The sequence below is a fragment of the Oryzias melastigma genome, linkage group LG20, assembly GCF_002922805.2.
Source record: "Oryzias melastigma strain HK-1 linkage group LG20, ASM292280v2, whole genome shotgun sequence".
NCBI lineage: Eukaryota > Metazoa > Chordata > Actinopteri > Beloniformes > Adrianichthyidae > Oryzias > Oryzias melastigma.
In genome coordinates this window covers 7843027-7861491 of record NC_050531.1, presented here as the reverse complement: position 1 = coordinate 7861491, position 18465 = coordinate 7843027, and the positions used below count along the sequence as shown (strand labels likewise).

The following is an 18465-nucleotide window of genomic DNA, read 5'->3' as shown; positions in this document are numbered from 1 at the left end:
CTTTATATGTTGTTTATTTTATGCGTCTCGTGGTATTGGGAACAATAATCAAACAGACATTTGTTCCTACACGGATGATGTTTATAAGAACACACATTCTGACAGCTGATTGGAAAGTAGACGTGTACTTTTTTTTAAAGGGGATTTAATCCCGTCTAAAGATTAGCTGTTTTTGTTATAGTAGTAAATAATCGTAAAGGAATTTTATCCAAGTAATGGCGACGGTGGAGGAGCTGAAGCTGCGCGTGCGAGAGCTGGAAAACGAGCTGATCAAATGTAAGCAGAAACAATGCTCCTCGGAGGATGCTCACATCCATGCGGCGAACAGACCGAAAATCGACAAAATGAGCGCCGAGGTGGTGGATTCCAACCCATACAGGTCACTTTTAACTCCGTATTTTAAAAATCTGATGATGGATTTTGTGTTAAATTGTTGTATATTCAGGAGACAACGCCTAGTGTCTCTGATTCATGGACCACAAACTAATCTGTGGTTTTTTCCTGCAGCCGCCTGATGGCTCTGAAGAGGATGGGGATTGTGGAGGATTATGAGGTATGCTCTATTGCAAAACTATAGTTAGAAGATCAACACACATAATTGTTCATGTTGATTCTTTTGTTTATAGTCACCTGTTTTGCACAAACCTCTCCAAAACAACATATGTTTTGCTCTGTTGACAGAAAATCCGGACGTTCACAGTAGCTGTCGTCGGTGTCGGTGGAGTTGGCAGTGTCACAGCCGAAATGCTCACCAGATGTGGCATTGGTAAGGTAATATAACCTATTTGTTCTATATTACAGGATGTTTAACCACCCTATGCTTTTATTTTGAAAGTCAGTTCACCCTACTGCTTCTGCTTTTGTCATCACAGCTGCTCCTCTTCGACTATGATAAAGTTGAGCTTGCAAACATGAACCGGCTGTTCTTCCAGCCTCACCAGGCAGGCCTCAGTAAAGTGGAGGCAGCGGAGCACACACTCAGGTGCATCATCATAAACACACTCATCACTTTTGGTCATTGAAGTGATTCAGATGCAGCGTCTTTTTTTTTGTATTCTAACAGAAACATCAACCCAGATGTAGTGTTTGAAACCCACAACTACAATATCACGACAATGGAAAACTTTAATCATTTCATGGATCGCATCAGGTATGCACTGCTGTTTACATGTGTTATCTGTGACTCTCAATCAAAATCTAATCTTGTTTTTTTTCTCTAGTAATGGAGGGCTTGAAGAGGGAAAGCCTGTGGATTTGGTCCTGAGCTGTGTAGACAATTTTGAGGCCAGAATGGCCATCAATACAGTGAGTATATCTCTTAAAAAAAAAAAGGTTGTCAGAAAAGCTTGCTCCTGATGAAACTACAAAACAGTTGATTTGACCATTTTTTTCTTAATGCACAGAAGTTTGAGGAACAATTATAAATCGATCTTACGTACATATTCAATACTTCAAAAAACAGCAAGTAAGCTAACTACTTTTGAACCAATTCAAGAATTTGAAATTTCCCTTATATAATAAGGATCACTTAATTAGCTGATTTTATTCTTTTTTTTAAGTTAGATTTACACATTTCTGGCTGAGATGAACCACAAACAGTGTGATAAACTTTTTGGCTGTATTTTATTTTGAAAGGAAGTCATGTAAACCTCTGTTCAAAATATTACATTTTTGTAAAAAAGGTTATTTTCTTTATTGTTTGTTTTGTTGATGCCAACAAATCATGAATATTTATTACAAGAGTAACAATAAAAGAACACAAATTAGTGTCTTATTTTTCTTAAAGGGGAAATCCGACTTTTTGTGGTTTCTAGTTGGTGAGAAATGGACCTGAATGGTTCTTTAGGTGTTGAAAGTTTTCCTGGTTTAAGGCTGTTTTTCTTCTTTTTACTCCCTTTCTAATATCTTTCCTTTTAAAGTATGTCTGAAATAAATTATCATCAACGTTTTCCTCTTTCAGGCCTGTAATGAACTGGGTCAGATCTGGATGGAGTCTGGTGTGAGTGAGAACGCCGTTTCCGGGCACATCCAGCTCATTAACCCCGGGGAGACGGCCTGCTTTGCTGTGCGTTCACCAACAACCCTTCTCATGTCTATTTGCGACTTCATACTTCACACCTAAACAAGCCTTTTCCGTCGTCAGTGTGCTCCTCCGCTGGTGGTGGCTGCCAACATCGACGAGAAGACGCTGAAACGGGAAGGCGTGTGTGCTGCTAGTCTACCAACAACAATGGGTGTAGTTGCAGGCCTCTTGGTGCAAAACGTCCTCAAGTAGGTTGCCTTTATTTGCTGGATTTCAAGTTAGAGGCTGTGTGTGAAATGCTGATCTAATACTTCCAGATACCTGCTGAGGTTTGGAAAGGTCAGTTACTATCTGGGCTACAATGCAATGCAGGACTTCTTTCCTTCTATGGCCATGAAGGCCAACCCTCAGTGTCACGACCGCCACTGCAGGAGACAGCAGGAGGAGTACAAGGTATGAGTGCTCCTTCAGTTCAGCAGAGAAGATGAGGAACATCTGTAACCTTTTTCTTCTGTGTTTAGAAGAAAGAAGCAGAGCGACCTAAGGAGGTGTTAGTGCAGGAGGAGGAGGAGATTGTACATGAAGAAAACGACTGGGGTGAGATTTTTACTCAGAAGTGTCACATATTTATGTGCATAGATATCTCATTTGGGCTTTAACAGAAAACTATTTTGGGTAGGAATTGAACTAGTGTCAGAAGTGACGGATGAGGAGCTGCAGCCTACATCAGGGGCTGTACCCGACCTCCCAGAAGGCATCACTGTGGCTTATACCATTCCAGCTGAGGTTAGCAGTTTTTTTTACAATTTTAACTAACTTTTCTTTTTTATTTTAACATGTCATCACTACTTTTTGCAATTTTCTTCTTGAAAATCGTCTTTTTTTGTTTTGTTTTTTTTAGGAGACATCAGGTGGAGAGATGGTGGAGGAGACCGAGCAGAGCCTCGAGGACCTAATGGCTCAGATGAAAAAGCTGTAAACAACCATCATGAACATAAGACTTTCTCCCATGTAACCTTTAGTGCAAAGATAAACATCTAGAATGAATGTCTAACAGCTGAAGATGGAAAATGCAACAATAGCGCTCGCAAATAAAGACTCAGCATGTGGAATCACGACAGAAATCTCAAAGCATTAATAAATATGATTTGATGCATGGATATGTTCTAAAATCTATGTTTTCTCCCCAGAATATTTAAAATATTTATTAGAATGACCTTCTTAACATGTTGGATATCCTATTAAAAAACACATAAAATACATTTGCATTTGTTGATATACATTTTTACTTAAAATACTTAGTGTTTGGCTGCTTTAGTATTTGGTTTTTAGATAAAAATCACTTTTTTTTTAGAAGGATCATTAAAGTATAAATACAGGAAGTACAGACATTTTCCATTCCAGTACAATGTTTTACTTATAAAGCTAATAGTTATAAAAAGACTGAGCACTTTTTTTTACAAAATTGCTCCCAGGTAGCTTTAAAGAAAATGTTGAAAAGTGCTTAAAATCTTCTGGTTTCATCTGAACATTTTCTCAATTTTTAAGCTTTCTCACATAAAACCACTGCTGACTCACTTCCTGACTCACTTGCTTCCTTCTTTTGGAGATGGTGCTTCACAGAGTCACCTCGGGGCTTGTGGTATTTGAGCGGGCCCCCTCAGACTGGAGGCGTCTCCGCTGGACGAGTGGTGGGACGGAGCGTTGCCGCACACCAGCGACGGCTCGGCTTCTTTTATCTCCATGGCGCGCTTGTACAGCTCTGCTGCCCGCTCAAAGTCACCCTTCTCGTAGCTAGAGGAAGAGAATTACATATGAAACTTCATTTAAATCCTATTTTGGATGTTTATTTAGTGTACCTCAACACAGCCAGGTTCTTTAAGGTTTCTCCAACGCGGGGATGTGAGCGCCCCAGGCTGTCCTCGTACACTTTCAGAGCTCGCTCATAAAGCGGCAAAGCTTCACTGTGCTTCTTCTGTCACAGACAAAGAAGATTTAGCTGTCAACTTTATATAACGAGTTTAAATACTTAAAACTGGTGCCACGATTAATTAATCACAGACATTGTAGCACATTAATTTAAAAAAAAAAATCTCGTTAATCTCACTTTTACGTCGTATGGTTACTTTTGTGTTATGCTAACCTGAAGGAGGATTTTATACTGCTCATACCACGGTCATTTAAGAAAAATATAAATATTAATTAAATTATTGGAACTTCAGCAATTTAATATTTTTAAATGTAAATTGGTTTTACAAAAGCCGATTGTTTAATATGTGGTGCATCACATTGTCATGGTAACGGCTTCAGCACGAGTCGTGTGCGCGCGCTCTAGCTCCTTTTTCGAAAAGTATCATTTTAGAGGTAAGTTTAATTCTTAGCCCTCGTTTTGGTCAAGATGATGAAACAAAAGTTTATTATTTATTATTTTTTATATTATTATTATTAATTATTATTTTTTCTAAATAGTTTAAATGATCCAATTCACCCAAATAGGTCAAATAAAACTATAAAATCACTCATGTCTTTTATGCTTTCTTGCTGTTGTGGTAAACTGTGGAATAAGATATATCAACATTTGAATTATGGTATGAATAAGAATTTTGGATTGCTCAGAAAAGAATTCCTACAGTTTTTTGGTGTAGTAAATTTGAGAACTCTGCCTGATTTTTTTTTTGTTGTTGTTGTTATTTGTTCAGGATTTTAACAACCCTCGGTGGTGTCAAAGTAAAGGTTAAATTTTTTTTATAATAGAAACAAAACTTAATAAAGCCACCATTTTAGTTTTATTTTTATCATTTTATCTTTTACTGCACCACAATGTTAAAAACTTAAAGAAAACACCTAAAAACAAGGCTTTTAACAGCAATAATTAGGTTAAAAATCATTGTAATTAACATTGAATAATTAATTACAGGTCAGGATTAATTAATCGCACAAAAAATGAATCGCATGACAGCACTACTACAAATATTTTTTTAAAATGTTAACTAAGTTTCACATTTTGTTACGTCTCACCAGTTGGCAGTAGATGACGGCCAGGTTGACCAGAGCAGTGGCCACACTGGGATGTTTGGGCCCAAAGCTTTTTTCCCTGATCTCCAGGGACAACTCGTATAGAGGAGCTGCCTTTCCCAGCTTCCCCTGTCAAATAAAACGGGATTACATGCAACAAACCGGCGAAAACAAAGAAAAAACGATTCCGTGTTCATCATCAGCCTCACCCTGCGCTTGTACAGCATGGCCAGATGTTTGAGAGTGTACGCCAGAGAGGGGTGGTCCGGCGATAAAGCCTTCTTGCGGATTTCCAGCGCCTTCTGGTACATAGTTTCGGCTAAATCGTAATCCCTCCTCTCGGTGTGCAGTGCAGCCAGGTTGTTGAGGGACTGGGCGCAGTCGGGGTGATCCGGACCGAGAACGCGTTGGCGCATTTCCAGAGAGCGCGTCAGGAACACTTTGGCTGCACTGATGAGAGAAAATATTTAGAAAGTAGGGGGAGTTGAAATAAGTAACTGTTACTGAAAAAAGTACAAGACTAAATAGACTCTGAGTATCCGATAAAGACGGGTTTGTCTTACTCCAGGTTGTTTTGGAGATAGTAAAGGACACCCAGCTCATTGAGAGTTCTGGCAGAATCTGCAGAGTCTCTCCCAAGAGTCAGCTCTTCCAGCTGCAGAGCTCGACGCCTCAACAAAGAGAAGCCATACTGCAGGAGGAGGAGGAAATGTCTGAGCGGATGAGCAGGATACTGTGGGGAATTCTGGGAAACGTACTCACCAGTAGGGATGCCACGATTAGATGATGACTTTATATTATATGTAGTCAGAGTTTAGTAAAGTTTAACGTTATAATGGCATTCTGCTAGCTTTTTGGACTATTTTGGCATTTATTAAGGTTTTTTAGGTTATTTTGGAGGTAATTTTTTAGCAGCACGCTAGGTATTTTGGCTAGTTTAGGCTTTTTTGATTTTTAGGCTATTTTGGAATTTAGCTCATATTTTAGCTACATGATAGCTATTTTGGCAAATGTAGACTATTTTTGTTTTCTAGGCTACTTTGGAATTTAGCTAATATTTCAGCTACATGCTAGCTATCATGGATAATTTAGACTTTTCCGTTTTTTAGGCTTATTTGGAGTTTAGCTAATTTTTCAGCTACCTGCTATCTATCTTGACTAATTTAAGATTTTTAGATTTTTAGGCTATTTTGGAATTTAGCTAATATTTTAGCTACATGATAGCTATTATGGCTAATCTAGATTTTCTTTTCAGTTTGTTATGCTTTGTTGGAGTTTAGCAATGTTTCAGCTACATGCTAACTATTTTGGCTAACTTAGGCTTTTTTGTTTTTAGGGTATTTTGGAATTTAGCTAATATTTTAGCTACATGTTAGCTATTATGGCTAATTTAGATTTTTTTCAGTTTTTTAGGATAATTTGGAGTTTAGCTAATATTTCAGCTACATGCTAACTATTTTGACTAATTTAGGCTTTTTTGTTTTTAGGCTTTTTAGCATTTAGCTAATATTTTAGCTGGCTATCAGCGTTTTTGGGTATTAACTTCAGTGTTTTCAGCTATCATATTCAGCGTTTTTAGCTATCAATTTCAGCATCTTCAACGGCCAAATTCAGCTTACAGCCTTTACACTACCATTTCTTCAGGTAATGCTATATATCTAGTTTCTAGTTAGTTTAAATAATGATGGTTACGATGTGTGTTTTAAATCCACTTTGCACATGACCTGATTAGTCAACTAATCAGAAAAAATAATCGGTGATTGGTCGACTATTAAAATAATCGTTTGTGGCAGCACTACTCACCATGTGACCTTTCTGACGGGCAGTTTTCTGACGGATCTTCATCGACCTTTTCCGAAGTTTTTCCGCTTGTTCATACCTTTCGGTAACAGATTCCGATGTGAGTTTTTAAATGTTTAAATGTTTTTCTAGATGAACAAAAGGAGAATTACTTGTTTTGCTTTTGATAGAGCATTGCGAGCGACTCCAGCTCTCGCGCCACGCTGGCGTGCTCTGCGCCGTAGGCATTCTCGCTGATCTCCAGGGCTTGCCTGTACAGCTGTTCGGCGTTGCCGTACTTCTTCCACTGGATGTAGACTCCTGCCAGCTGGTGGAGTGAGCGAGCCACGCTGGGGTGGTCCGGATCCAGCGCCGTCTCCCTGATCTCCAGGGACCTCTGTAGCGGCGCTACAGCCTGGACAAACAAACCCGCTCAGATCCGGTTTGACAGTTGACTCTAAGCTTTCCTAGCATCAAAAGAGGATTCTACCTGACCAGTTAGTCCCAAGTCTTTGAGGAAACGCCCCAAAGTCTCATAAAGGTTTGCGAGTTTGGTCATGCTGTCTTCATTTTCGCAGCTCTTCTCGTAGCGTTTCAGAGAGTCAAAGTATTCAGCCGCCATGGAGCTTTTGTCCTTGCCCACATACTGCCAATAGGCCAGGAGCTCAGAAAAATGACCCCTAAAAAAGGAACAATTTACCAATCATGTCAACATTTTCAATGTGTTTGACTTTCAGTCAACATGAATACAGACCTCTTGTAGAGGTTTTGGGACACAAACAGGTTCAAAAGGCTGAGCTGGAGCTTGGTTTTGTTGTCCTGCTGTTGAAGCAGCCAGGGAAGCTCGTCTGCAACACGCCACGTCACACGGTCCTGGCTAAAACCCACACAATGATGTAAGCATGCAGCCACGAGAATGACACGAGTGTTGTACATGTTTGTCCCATTCACTGTATTAAGAGAACTGGACCAAATGACCCCTGCCTCGTGGTGTTCCAAAAAGGAAGTACAAACTGGCTCCAAGAAGCCAAAATCCCATAGAGAGAAATAAACAGCAGATATTCAGTCATTGTGTTGGTCAGAATAACCATTCTTGCTCTGCTACCTTTTTAATCAAATTTTCATATTTTTTTTCTTTATTGCAAGTTGATCAATCAGAAGTCTTAATAAAAGTATCTAGTGCCTGCTGGCCCCTAATGTTGAACATTTAAAAAGTTATTTTGTCCTTTCGAGTGGTAGGGGAGTGGACTTCCAACAACATTACTCCTGAGTGGTTGCCATAGAAACGTTGACTCAGACTGACTCGGAACAATCACTGTTTACTGATGTCGTCTGGCTCCAACTTGCAAAAACATGTCAATTGAATCCTCTCCATTTGGTTGGAGCTAAAAGTAAACCATTTTCTACAGGTGACATCACACTCACTCGGTCCAGTTCTCTTATACAGACTTATACCATTCGTAGCACCTGAGTTGTTGGTTGAAGTAACGGATTAATTTCTCTCTATATGAAGCGGAGCTGCTTCCTCCATTTAGAAACTCCAGCCTCACAGCTTCACAAGCCTAACAAACAAACATATTTATTATTGAAGAATTCTTTAATGTACTTTTTTAACACTCGTCTACCTGGAGGTGCTGAAACCCAACGAGTCCACAACGGATGGTTAAAACACAGAGTTTGCTCAGGCAGTGGAGCAGAGAGGACAGCACGGGAAACCCCGGCTCTGGGAAAATATCTAGTAGCTCTGACTCGCTCACTCCATTGTGGCTTGCCAAAACGAGGCACAGGATCTGAGAAGAGGAGGTTTGACGCTTTTAGGAGTTTCTCAAGGAAGTGAAAGTAACTAAAATAGATACTTGCAGCCTTTACCTCTTTCAGAATGTTTTGCTCTTTGTCGGTGCTGAGGGAGCTCATCATCATCCTCAGTGCCAGTCGGTAGAGCGAGATGGTGTCCTGACACTGCAGACACTGATCCAGGAGCAAACTAAACCCCTCGTTAGGAGGAAACCTGTACAGAGGACATCTTTAAGAAGCAACTGTAAATATGATGGTTAAGTTATGCAAAATTATAAAATAGTTTAAAAAAAGAGAAAAAAAAGGAAAAAAAAAACATTTTTTTGTCTATTTTTGAAAGTATGGCTGACCTGGTGATCATCCTCGCCAGCAGAGTGACATATAACGCATTGCACGTTGATGCTGAGCGACAGTGTCTTTCTAGTTTCTTCTCCTAGAACAAAGTTTAGAACTTTAAAGAGCAGAAATGTGACCAAAACATCAATATGTTTAACACAATGATAACTGACCTGTTCTTTGGTAAGTTTGACATCCACACCTTGACACTCTGCACTGACCAGGTTTTTGACTTCAGTAGGACTGAGTGGGTCTAAGTGAAGTGTGGGCCACAATCTGGAAGTAACAGAAACTAGAAATTTAGCATTACTTACGATAATGTAAGTGTGAATGCTGTAAGCTGAATGTAGCCGCTAAAGACGCAGCTAAAAATTCTGAAGCTGAAAGCTAGCTAAAATATTAACTAAATGCCAAATTAGGCAATAAAAAAAGGAAACATGTCTAAATTAGCAAAAAAAGGGCTAGCATTATGCTAAAATGTTAGCTAAACTCAAATTGGAAAAAAAACCTGGAAACATCTAAATTAGCTGAAAAAAAAACAGCTATCATAATGCTAAAATGTTAGCTAAACTCTAAATAAAAAACCTGGAAACATTTAAATTAGCTGAAAAAAACAGCTAGCATAATGCTAAAATGTTAGCTAAACTCTAAATAAAAAAACTGGAAACATCTAAATTAGCTGAAAAAAAACAGCTAGCATGATGCTAAAATGTTAGCTAAACTCTAAATAAAAAAAAAACTCGAAACATCTAAATTAGCTGAAAAAAACAGCTAGCATGATGCTAAAATGTTAGCTAAACTCTAAATAAAAAAAAACTCGAAACATCTAAATTAGCTGAAAAAAACAGCTAGCATGATGCTAAAATGTTAGCTAAACTCTAAATAAAAAAAAACTCGAAACATCTAAATTAGCTGAAAAAAACAGCTAGCATGATGCTAAAATGTTAGCTAAACTCTAAATAAAAAAAAACTCGAAACATCTAAATTAGCTGAAAAAAACAGCTAGCATGATGCTAAAATGTTAGCTAAACTCTAAATAAAAAAAAACTCGAAACATCTAAATTAGCTGAAAAAAACAGCTAGCATGATGCTAAAATGTTAGCTAAACTCTAAATAAAAAAAAACTCGAAACATCTAAATTAGCTGAAAAAAACAGCTAGCATAATGCTAAAATGTTAGCTAAACTCTAAATAAAAAAACCTGGAAACATCTAAATAAGCTTAAAAACAGCTAGCATAATGCTAAAATGCTAAACTCTAAATTAACAGAAAAAAGGAAAAATACATAAATTAGAAAAAAAAAAAAAAAATAGCACAATGCTAAAATGTTAGCTTAACTCCAAATTTGCCTGTAAAACAGAAAAAAATTCTAAATTAGTCTAAAACAGCTAGTATGTTGTTAAAATAAAATCTAAATGCCAAATTAACCTAAAAATCCAGTGGTTACTGAACATTTTAGTTTGAATGGTGTCTCTAGCTGACAGTATATGCAGAAGTTCACAAGTTTCAAAGTGCACAAAGTTTTTGAATGCATTTTCTCAATCATTTCCTATGTGGCATATTTTGCTTAATATTTCAAAAACTATTAAGTTTATGAATACCAAAAGTACAAGTAGTAATGTCCTGAATAAGCTGAACATTTTGATACCAAGATTGCTAACATTGAGTTTTTACATGGTGAAAAATGTACGGAAAGGAGCAGTAGACTGAATGTTCAGGAATTCCTGTTGCTGCATCCACACAACAAATCCAGCATTCCTCACCTCCAGGCTTGAGGACAGGTCTCTACATTGACGGACACCACCACTCTGACATTGACAGGAAGGGGATCAATCAGCCACTTCATGTGCCTTTCGGCTTGCTGAAAAATATGCACGTTTAAAGAAAATAATAAATTCAAATTCTTGTTTAAAGAAGTTTGGTTTCACCTGTATTTGGTCAATTGAGTCAATAATGATGATGATGTTTCCTTGATGACGTGCTGATAGTCTTTCAAGCCAGCGTGGAAACTCCTCCAGGATCTTACTGGGCTCCATAGACAGTCCAGAAATGGACCAGAAGTGCTGGAGCAGCTACGTCACCACACACAGACACACAGGTACAGCAGGAAGCTTTCTTCACTAGAGATTAAAACATAAAATCCTTACTTTGACTGTGAGTCGCTTAATAATGAGAACCGGCTCTGAGCTTGTGGAGACCGGGCTGCCGACAAAATGATAAAGCACCAAAGTGTTGGGGGACTGTTTCTGCTGAAGCTCAATCCTGCAGAAAGAGAGAAAAGTACATTAGGCTGGAGAAAATACTTTAAGAGCCTACTTCCTTTCCGAATTTAAAATGTAAAATTAGATCATTAATTTTAGATGACAACTTCACCAGCATTTTTTTTTCCTGTCATTTAGGCTGGAAAGATTGGGATAAAAAATAATAGTTACAACATTTTTTGAAAAAACTAATTTTTTACCATTTGGAGAGTAAGAGAGACTTTCCAGAACCTGGACCTCCAGATACCAGCAGGGGCGGCGTGGGAGGAGGAGCAGCTATCATGTCATTCAGACGATGTATGTACTGAGGAGAACACCAAACACTTAGTAATAAAGGTAAATGCCATAAATGGACATAAATTGTAGTTACTATTTGAAGATTGTATCAGCTCTAGTGTAGTTTTCTCTACCTTTTGGAAGCCTAGATGGGACGTGCTGCAGTTACAAGCCAGCTGATAAGATTCAATCTGCTCTTGTTCGTCATGCAGATCCCAGAGCACATCGCCAGAGTCTTCCTCACGTCCTTCATCAATAACAGAGTCTTTTGAGTCGACATCTGCTCCTTCAAAGCCCAGCAGTTCCTGGAAAACAAAGATGAAACTCAAAAAACTGTATTTAAACTCTACAAGTGGATGGAAACACTGGAGTTTTTACCTGTTTGATGACTTTTTCCAATTGAGAATATATCAGGTCAGCCCCCTCCTCTGCAGAGCCACTATGGTCAACCACCTGAGGGATGCCCAATTGTGAGAAGGAGAGAATTTTAAGAATTCCGTAAATACAAAAACAGTGGATTTTGTCTACTAATCTTACACGTTACATCTAAAAATGTTAATTGCATTTGAAACACAACAAAGAAAAAATGTAACTTTTTACTTTTTTAAAGATTTTCCTCATCAAATTTTCGTTTTTATAGTTTTCTTATTGATTTATATCAATTTTTAAATCTTAAAATAAAGACAAACACCTTGATTTTTGCAGTCTTGTCTGCTGTGTTGATCTTCTCTAATAGCTGCCTGCACGTTTCAGTCAAGTTCTGGTCTTTTTCCTTCTTGAGGTACAACACCAGTGGATGACCATCTGCGTTCTTCACAAAAGCCTCCTCACAGTCCTCCACCACAGAGCTGCACAGACACAGTTTGGAGAAATACCAGATCTCTGGATGCTACTTGTTTGTAGCAGGGGAGTTCAAGTTCATCCAAAGTTCACTACCAACTTCCTGTACCTTGTGACGGTGGACTTGAGCAGAAGAACGCACAAAGAACTCCTTTCGATCTCCTGCTTGCGCTCCACAGTGAAAGAAGCAGCGACCTCCTCTGGGAAACAGACGTTCAGGTAGAAATGGCCAAGATCCTCACACATTCCTCGCAACACAGAGGAATGCTTCTGATAAACAAGTAAACAAATAAATGGGAGTTTTAATGGAAATCCCTGGAAACAGAGAATTCAAATATTGAGCACAGAACTTTTGCTCAGGTAAAAATCACAAAGCAATAGTGTTCTAGGGTTAAAAGCACCAACTTCTTCATCAAAACAATACATTCATAACACAGAACCCTGGATCACCAAAGACTTTGAAGACCCACTCCGATGAAAATCGTGTTTTTAACAGGTTCTCGTGGCATTTTTTCTGGTAGAAGACATATATATATTTAATTTTGGAATAAATAGAGTTCTCATTAACAGGGAGGGGAAGGGTTGCTCCACGCCAGTCCCATCCACAACTCAGAAGCAAACTTCTTATCAAACTATTTCCAAGAAAACTACACGTTTTTTTTTTTTTTCATTTAGCTAAAAACAACAAAATCATAATAAAAGACCACATGGAAAACTTAAAAAATAGATCAAAAGATGATTGGAGTGTGTTATGAAGCAGAGCTTAACATGACGTTTTAAAGCTGACCTCGTGACAAACCTTAAGAAAAGTATCCAGCTCTGCTTTGGTCTCCTGAGTAGAGATGATATAGCAGCGGACAGTGTTACTCCATAAGGCCTGAGGCACATGAGGGGACACCTGAAGCAGACTGGCCACTGCAGCATCCCAGTCATCTGCATCACATGTGGGAGGTGTTAGTAAATGACTACATTTTGTACTACATTTTCACTCCTCTTATCTAAAGGAAACGCACCTCTGCTCACGTTTGCAAAGGGTCCTTCCACATCTATCAAACTGTGAGCCAGCTCCGGTCCTCTGAACGTCTGTTGTAGCTGCATCATGCTCCCCATTGAGGGTTCACTTCCCAGGACTCCCCCTGCCCAGTACTCACACTGTGTTCCAGCAGCTGCCCAAAACAGGAAGTAGAACTCAAACAACATGAGCACAAAGCGGTCCGTGATGCTTATTGGTGTCTGTGGTTACCTGTCACAGTGGTTTGGTTGTCATCAGAGTCTGAGTCATCTGGGTCATAGACCTGGATGCCTTGAGTCTGCAGCTGCTGGAGTTTGGCCTCCAAGTCTCGCTTTGCCCGGAGGAGATCCTGAATCTCCTTTTCTTTGGTTTCCCGGAAAATCTGAACACGATTTACGATAAATTGATGAATTCTGATTGGTGTGGATCTCAGTAAATGATGTGAAAGACTTACCTTAAACTGTCGTTTTACTTTGTCCCGGTCATGCTCAAATGTGGCAGCCCTTTCCATTGCTTGATACTTCGCCTCCAAAGCTCCCTCTTTTTCTCGCAGGATTTTTTGGTATGTCTTCTGCAGAGCCTTTAGGCAGATTTATAGATGTTTCAGCACACAAACCTCTGCTGGAAAACATCTGCTTACACATTCTTTACCTGTAACTCAGCCCTAAGCCTCTTGTTCTCCTCATCCAGCTTGGCCTCCTTCTTCTGCATGGATGTGATCTCATTATTCTTGCTGACACGGAAGATTTCGTACTCTTTTCGGAGTCTCTCGTACTCTGCAGCATACTCGAGATCCACGGACCCCGTGGATTTGAAACTGGCCCCGATCACCCTCGGTCCTCGGCGAAAAGAGCTGCGCAGGAGTCGGGCTTTAGGTTTCACCTCCACCGGTATTTCACAGGCTTCCCCTCCTTCTCCACCGTATCCATCCTCGATCACCTCTCCAGGGCTGACTAACGAAGACGCTGTGCCCATGATGGCAAGCGAAATGGGTTTTCAACCCTTCCTAATCTCCATATTTATTTAAGAGCGACAGCTAATGATGGGAAAATGATAAATCAACGATGAACACCTTTTTATTTACAAATAAATTATCTCGATTTTGATGTTTTTCTGCTCAGTTTCTTCCAAATTTGTCATAAAAATCCCCCGAATATGAAGCAAGAGTATTTTACTAAGACATAACGTGACCTAACAATGTGTTCTCTACTGTCGACAAAAGTTTTAGCTAGCTAACTTAGCTGTTTGGCACAATTTTCGCGAACTTTACGACACTAAAAACTAGCATGACACGCATTTTTGCTTGTTTGTTACGAAACTATGATGAATAAGTGATTAAATTAAGTTAAAATAAATAAATAAAAGTTTAAAAAATATATATGATAGTGAGCAGCAATAAGGAGGAAAATATGTGGAGGAAAAAAAGGGTGTACTCCCTCTCACAGCTTCTTCTCTGCTGCCGTGGTAACAAGCTGATGGAACGGAAGCCGTGGAGGGTCAAACTGTCCGAAAGTCGCCTTTATTTAAACAAATTCACAATTGTACTATTTACAAGGAAAATCAGATAATTATCGGGTTAAGCGACTATATAATATATATATTTTTGATAATAGCAATATTATATATAACACATCCAGATTTATCTCCACTAATATAACTTATGTAGGCAGTTAGACAAATGTAAAATACATAAACATACATAACACAACATATTTCTTACTTTTTCGGTCTTGTTATTGCAGTTATTTGATATTTCTCAATGATTAAATTTGTGTGGTTGTGTTTACAGGCCCAAATATTGATATAAGCCCAAAAGAAAAACTCTGAAGACACCAAATGAAACCATGTCTGACTGAAAAAAGGGTTTCATGTGATAAATGAAGAAAAACACTCAGCCTGTTTGTGTGATGTAGTGTCATGTGAAAGAGTAAAACCTCTTTCTGTTCTTGTGATTGATTAAAAAAATAATATAAACCCTACAAAGCATTTTTTTAGTTAAATCAAGCAAAATATTCTAAAATAACCCTGTGTGTCAAAGGTTTGAGGTGTGATTGACCATTGTAATCAAATAGTTTGACTGAAATTGGATAATCAAAGTAATTTCTGATCCCCACCATATACAAAATTAACCATAAATTGACAGAAAATTCTAAAAATGAAGGTGATAGAGTAGATTTGTCTGTGTTAGGACCAAATAAATGTACACAAGTCACCATTAAAAAAGTGAAACAAGATTATTAAAGTGAATCAAACTTTCCACAATACTTTATTTAAAATGATAAAAACAAAATGTTGTATAGCATAAATGTTTTTTTATTTTATTTACATACATATAAAAACTCAGAATGGTTCCACTTCCTTTTCTCATTTGAATAGGCTATCATTACAACAAAGTATATTCAGAGTTGATTTTTAAGGTGTCATATCAACAAGAAGCTCAAACTGCAACAAGCGATAACGTGCTAGTTCCTCAAATCTAGAGATATAATGTGTTGAAAGAACAGTCTCACATCCTTTTAGTTCTTTTTTAAAAAATCCAAATACATAATTATAGAGGATTTCTAAAAAGGGAAATGTTACGTTTCATAACCTTGCACAGAAGAAAGATGGTTGTACTTATCAGGCTTTTGAGTTTTCCATATCTTTATTTGTCTTATCATTTTTCAATTGCAAAAATGTAAAGAAGTTCACAAATTAAAAAATTGACACCTTAGAGAGTTCTCAGACGAAAGAGAAGTGATTTTCAGCTGATAAAATACACATTCAAATAGATCAGGGTGCCAATCTCTCACAATCACTACTTTTGTGACAACATCTTTATTTTTCTTCACAGTCAAAATAATAAAAAACAAAGTGGCATAACATTTCCACCTTATAACCTTTAAATACCACACAAAATGTTTTGCAAAAATTTGCTGGGAAGCACCAAGTGAAGATGACGCAAACTGTGGGCGTGGGGCAACTTTCAATTTACTGTGAGAGTTTTACAGCCATCTGTTCCAAAATAGTTTTTAACATGAGAAAGGTTAGATGTAGTTGTCATCAATAAGCTGAAAACTTTGTAGTTTGTCATAAAATAATGATCTGTTGCTGCCGCTTTCATACATTTGACCAAGTTGACCAACAAGATCAAATTTTCAGGAAGTGAACTTCAACCACAGAAAGAACTGCAAGAAAATCTGCAGCATGAAAGATATAGGTGATTAAAAAAAAAGGTTTTTATTCAAACATTTTTGTAAACATAATATGACATTCAAAAAATGTAAAATTTAATAAACATTGAAAAAACACATTTTAAATAGAAATAATTAACAAAAAGATAAACATTTTAAGTAAAAAACTGTACATGAGTTAACAACATTCCGCTTTTCCTGTTTTTAAAAACACTTTAATTCTATTTTTTGCCAAAAATATTCTTATGAAACAACTTGGTTGACACACATAACATACATTATGCTGGAAAGCCACTATTTTAAATACAAAAGTATGAAACAGGTGGTGATCAGCTGCATTCAAACCCCCCCATGTCTCCTCTCAGTCCACTTCTACTTCCCGATGACTTCTCAAGCTCCTTGTTTTTACAGAATAGCTGCAAAAATGTGTTTTTGTACACACGATTCAAATAGAAATACATCACAGGGTCAAGTATGCCGCTTATGCATGTCAGTGCAGATGTGATCTGGTTGGCTTTAACCAAAGCATTCTGGTTCCACATGCTGTGACTTTGGCTTGTAATGTAGATAACCCTGCTCACATGATAGGGCATGAAGGCCAACATAAAGTTTATCAGGATGAGTATGATCATTTTTGCAGCCTTCTCTTTCACGCGATGCAGTTGGGGCTGCTTGAGTTTCCTTAGCTTCAACAGAATCAGGATGTATGAGACGACGATTGTGGTGAGGGGGATGAGAAAAGCCACAACGGTGGAAACCAAAGCTTTAGGGGAGGTGTCTTCCAGGTAGAGTTTGCTGCAGATGCTTGTCGAATTCGTCTGGTTCTTTGAGAAAAGTATCGGACTCATAGAAACCAAAACGACGACCCAAAGTGCGACAACAGCTATATTTGCGTACAAAGGTTTCCTTACCGACTGAAGTTTTAAGGGTAAAACCACAGCCAGGACTCTATCCAGACTGATGAAGCTCATGGTGTAGAGGCTGCAGTACATGTTCAGGTAGAAGAGGAAACCCGACAGTTGACAGAGGACATGTCCAAAAGGCCAGTAGCCGTCGGAGAGGTGGAACACAATTCGCATGGGCAAAACAAGAACATAGCAGATGTCGGCGATCGCCAGATTCCTCAGGAAGATCTTCGACGGAGACGTGGTTTTCTGCTTACAGAAGGCCCACAGAGCTAAAATGTTCCCGGGCACAGCAACGATGAAAATCAGAATGTAAAATCCAGAAAGGCTAATATTCCACGCTCCAGTAGTAGTGCTGTCGAAGGGCTTTGCATCCTCCTCAGAAACGTTCATGGCTGGAAGAGACTGTCCTGGTGCAGCAGAAAGTAGCATTTACTCACAGCAATTCATGAGAAGAAATGTTGGCAAATACACGTTTAGAGGAGGTATTTATTGTAATTGACAACCGCGTGGTTTTCAACAGTCACAGGACCTTTAAGTGACTCAACACAACACAAAACTCTACAGAGTGTGACTTGGAAAGGTCACATGTGGTGACCTTTTTTCTTTAAAGAGGAACTCTTATTCCACTAAACAGTAAACAGAAAGGCTGCTTTTTAAAGATGGAAATTATTCAGATTATCTTTAGTAAACTCAAAGATTAGTATTTTGTTTTCGAAAGGAATCAAAGGAAATTATTAATAAAAACATTTCCAATAAATCCCTAACTTAGAACTAGATTGAAGCATTTAATATTAAAATGTTCAATTTGGTCGCATACTATAATTACAAACACATTTTGAATATTATATTTAACAAAAAATAAGAGTACACTTACAGGAATTAAGTCTTCAAATGAAGAGTGTCACTTATCTTCTTTAAGAAAATAGGTTTAATTTAATCGAAATCTAGAATATAATTCCAGAGGAAGACACTCGTGTGAGGCAGGTGATGAGAAGCAGAAGTGTGACCTGTACCACAGTTGTGTGGTGGATATAAAGCTTCCGATCTTA

At 38.2% G+C, this 18465-nt stretch overlaps 3 protein-coding genes across 3 annotated transcripts; 1 reads left to right on the top strand and 2 right to left on the bottom strand.

The window, feature by feature from the left end:
* Positions 1-114: 114 nt before the first annotated feature.
* On the top strand, positions 115-3183 carry uba5 (ubiquitin-like modifier activating enzyme 5). The gene is made up of 12 exons (XM_024280475.2): positions 115-379; positions 508-553; positions 682-771; positions 873-982; positions 1064-1150; positions 1221-1305; positions 1961-2065; positions 2144-2271; positions 2341-2476; positions 2545-2620; positions 2703-2809; positions 2925-3183. Exons 1-12 carry the CDS (start codon positions 216-218, stop codon positions 3000-3002), a joined length of 1212 nt encoding a protein of 403 aa, XP_024136243.1. The 5' UTR covers positions 115-215; the 3' UTR covers positions 3003-3183.
* Positions 3184-3414: 231 nt separating this feature from the next.
* On the bottom strand, positions 3415-14834 carry nphp3 (nephronophthisis 3). The gene is made up of 27 exons (XM_024280470.2): positions 13987-14834; positions 13790-13915; positions 13567-13717; positions 13337-13489; positions 13123-13256; positions 12433-12593; positions 12175-12331; positions 11862-11936; positions 11618-11788; positions 11408-11511; positions 11094-11208; positions 10875-11018; positions 10710-10807; positions 9121-9223; positions 8962-9044; positions 8687-8825; positions 8443-8607; positions 8285-8379; positions 7572-7694; positions 7308-7497; positions 6991-7232; positions 6842-6917; positions 5602-5729; positions 5248-5488; positions 5042-5167; positions 3883-3998; positions 3415-3817 (listed from the first exon to the last, which is right to left on the bottom strand). The coding sequence occupies exons 1-27, from the start codon at positions 14308-14310 to the stop codon at positions 3649-3651; spliced, it is 3909 nt and encodes a 1302-aa protein (XP_024136238.1). The 5' UTR covers positions 14311-14834; the 3' UTR covers positions 3415-3648.
* A 798-nt stretch (positions 14835-15632) lies between these two features.
* LOC112151075 (uracil nucleotide/cysteinyl leukotriene receptor) lies at positions 15633-18416 on the bottom strand. The gene is made up of 2 exons (XM_024279726.2): positions 18291-18416; positions 15633-17823 (listed from the first exon to the last, which is right to left on the bottom strand). The coding sequence occupies exon 2, from the start codon at positions 17804-17806 to the stop codon at positions 16838-16840; it is 969 nt and encodes a 322-aa protein (XP_024135494.2). The 5' UTR covers positions 17807-17823; positions 18291-18416; the 3' UTR covers positions 15633-16837.
* Between the last annotated feature and the right edge of the window lie 49 nt (positions 18417-18465).

Excerpts from the sequence above, each read along its gene's own strand:
- uba5 (XM_024280475.2), top strand. The coding sequence starts at position 216 with ATGGCGACGGTGGAGGAGCTGAAGCTGCGCGTGCGAGAGCTGGAAAAC. Across the intron at positions 380-507 it reads GTGGATTCCAACCCATACAG|CCGCCTGATGGCTCTGAAGA; the intron begins GTCACTTTTAAC and ends TTTTTCCTGCAG. Across the intron at positions 2,621-2,702 it reads ACATGAAGAAAACGACTGGG|GAATTGAACTAGTGTCAGAA; the intron begins GTGAGATTTTTA and ends TATTTTGGGTAG.
- nphp3 (XM_024280470.2), bottom strand. The coding sequence starts at position 14,310 with ATGGGCACAGCGTCTTCGTTAGTCAGCCCTGGAGAGGTGATCGAGGAT. Across the intron at positions 5,168-5,247 it reads CCATGCTGTACAAGCGCAGG|GGGAAGCTGGGAAAGGCAGC; the intron begins GTGAGGCTGATG and ends TTTATTTGACAG. Across the intron at positions 3,818-3,882 it reads AAGAACCTGGCTGTGTTGAG|CTACGAGAAGGGTGACTTTG; the intron begins GTACACTAAATA and ends CTCTTCCTCTAG.
- LOC112151075 (XM_024279726.2), bottom strand. The coding sequence starts at position 17,806 with ATGAACGTTTCTGAGGAGGATGCAAAGCCCTTCGACAGCACTACTACT.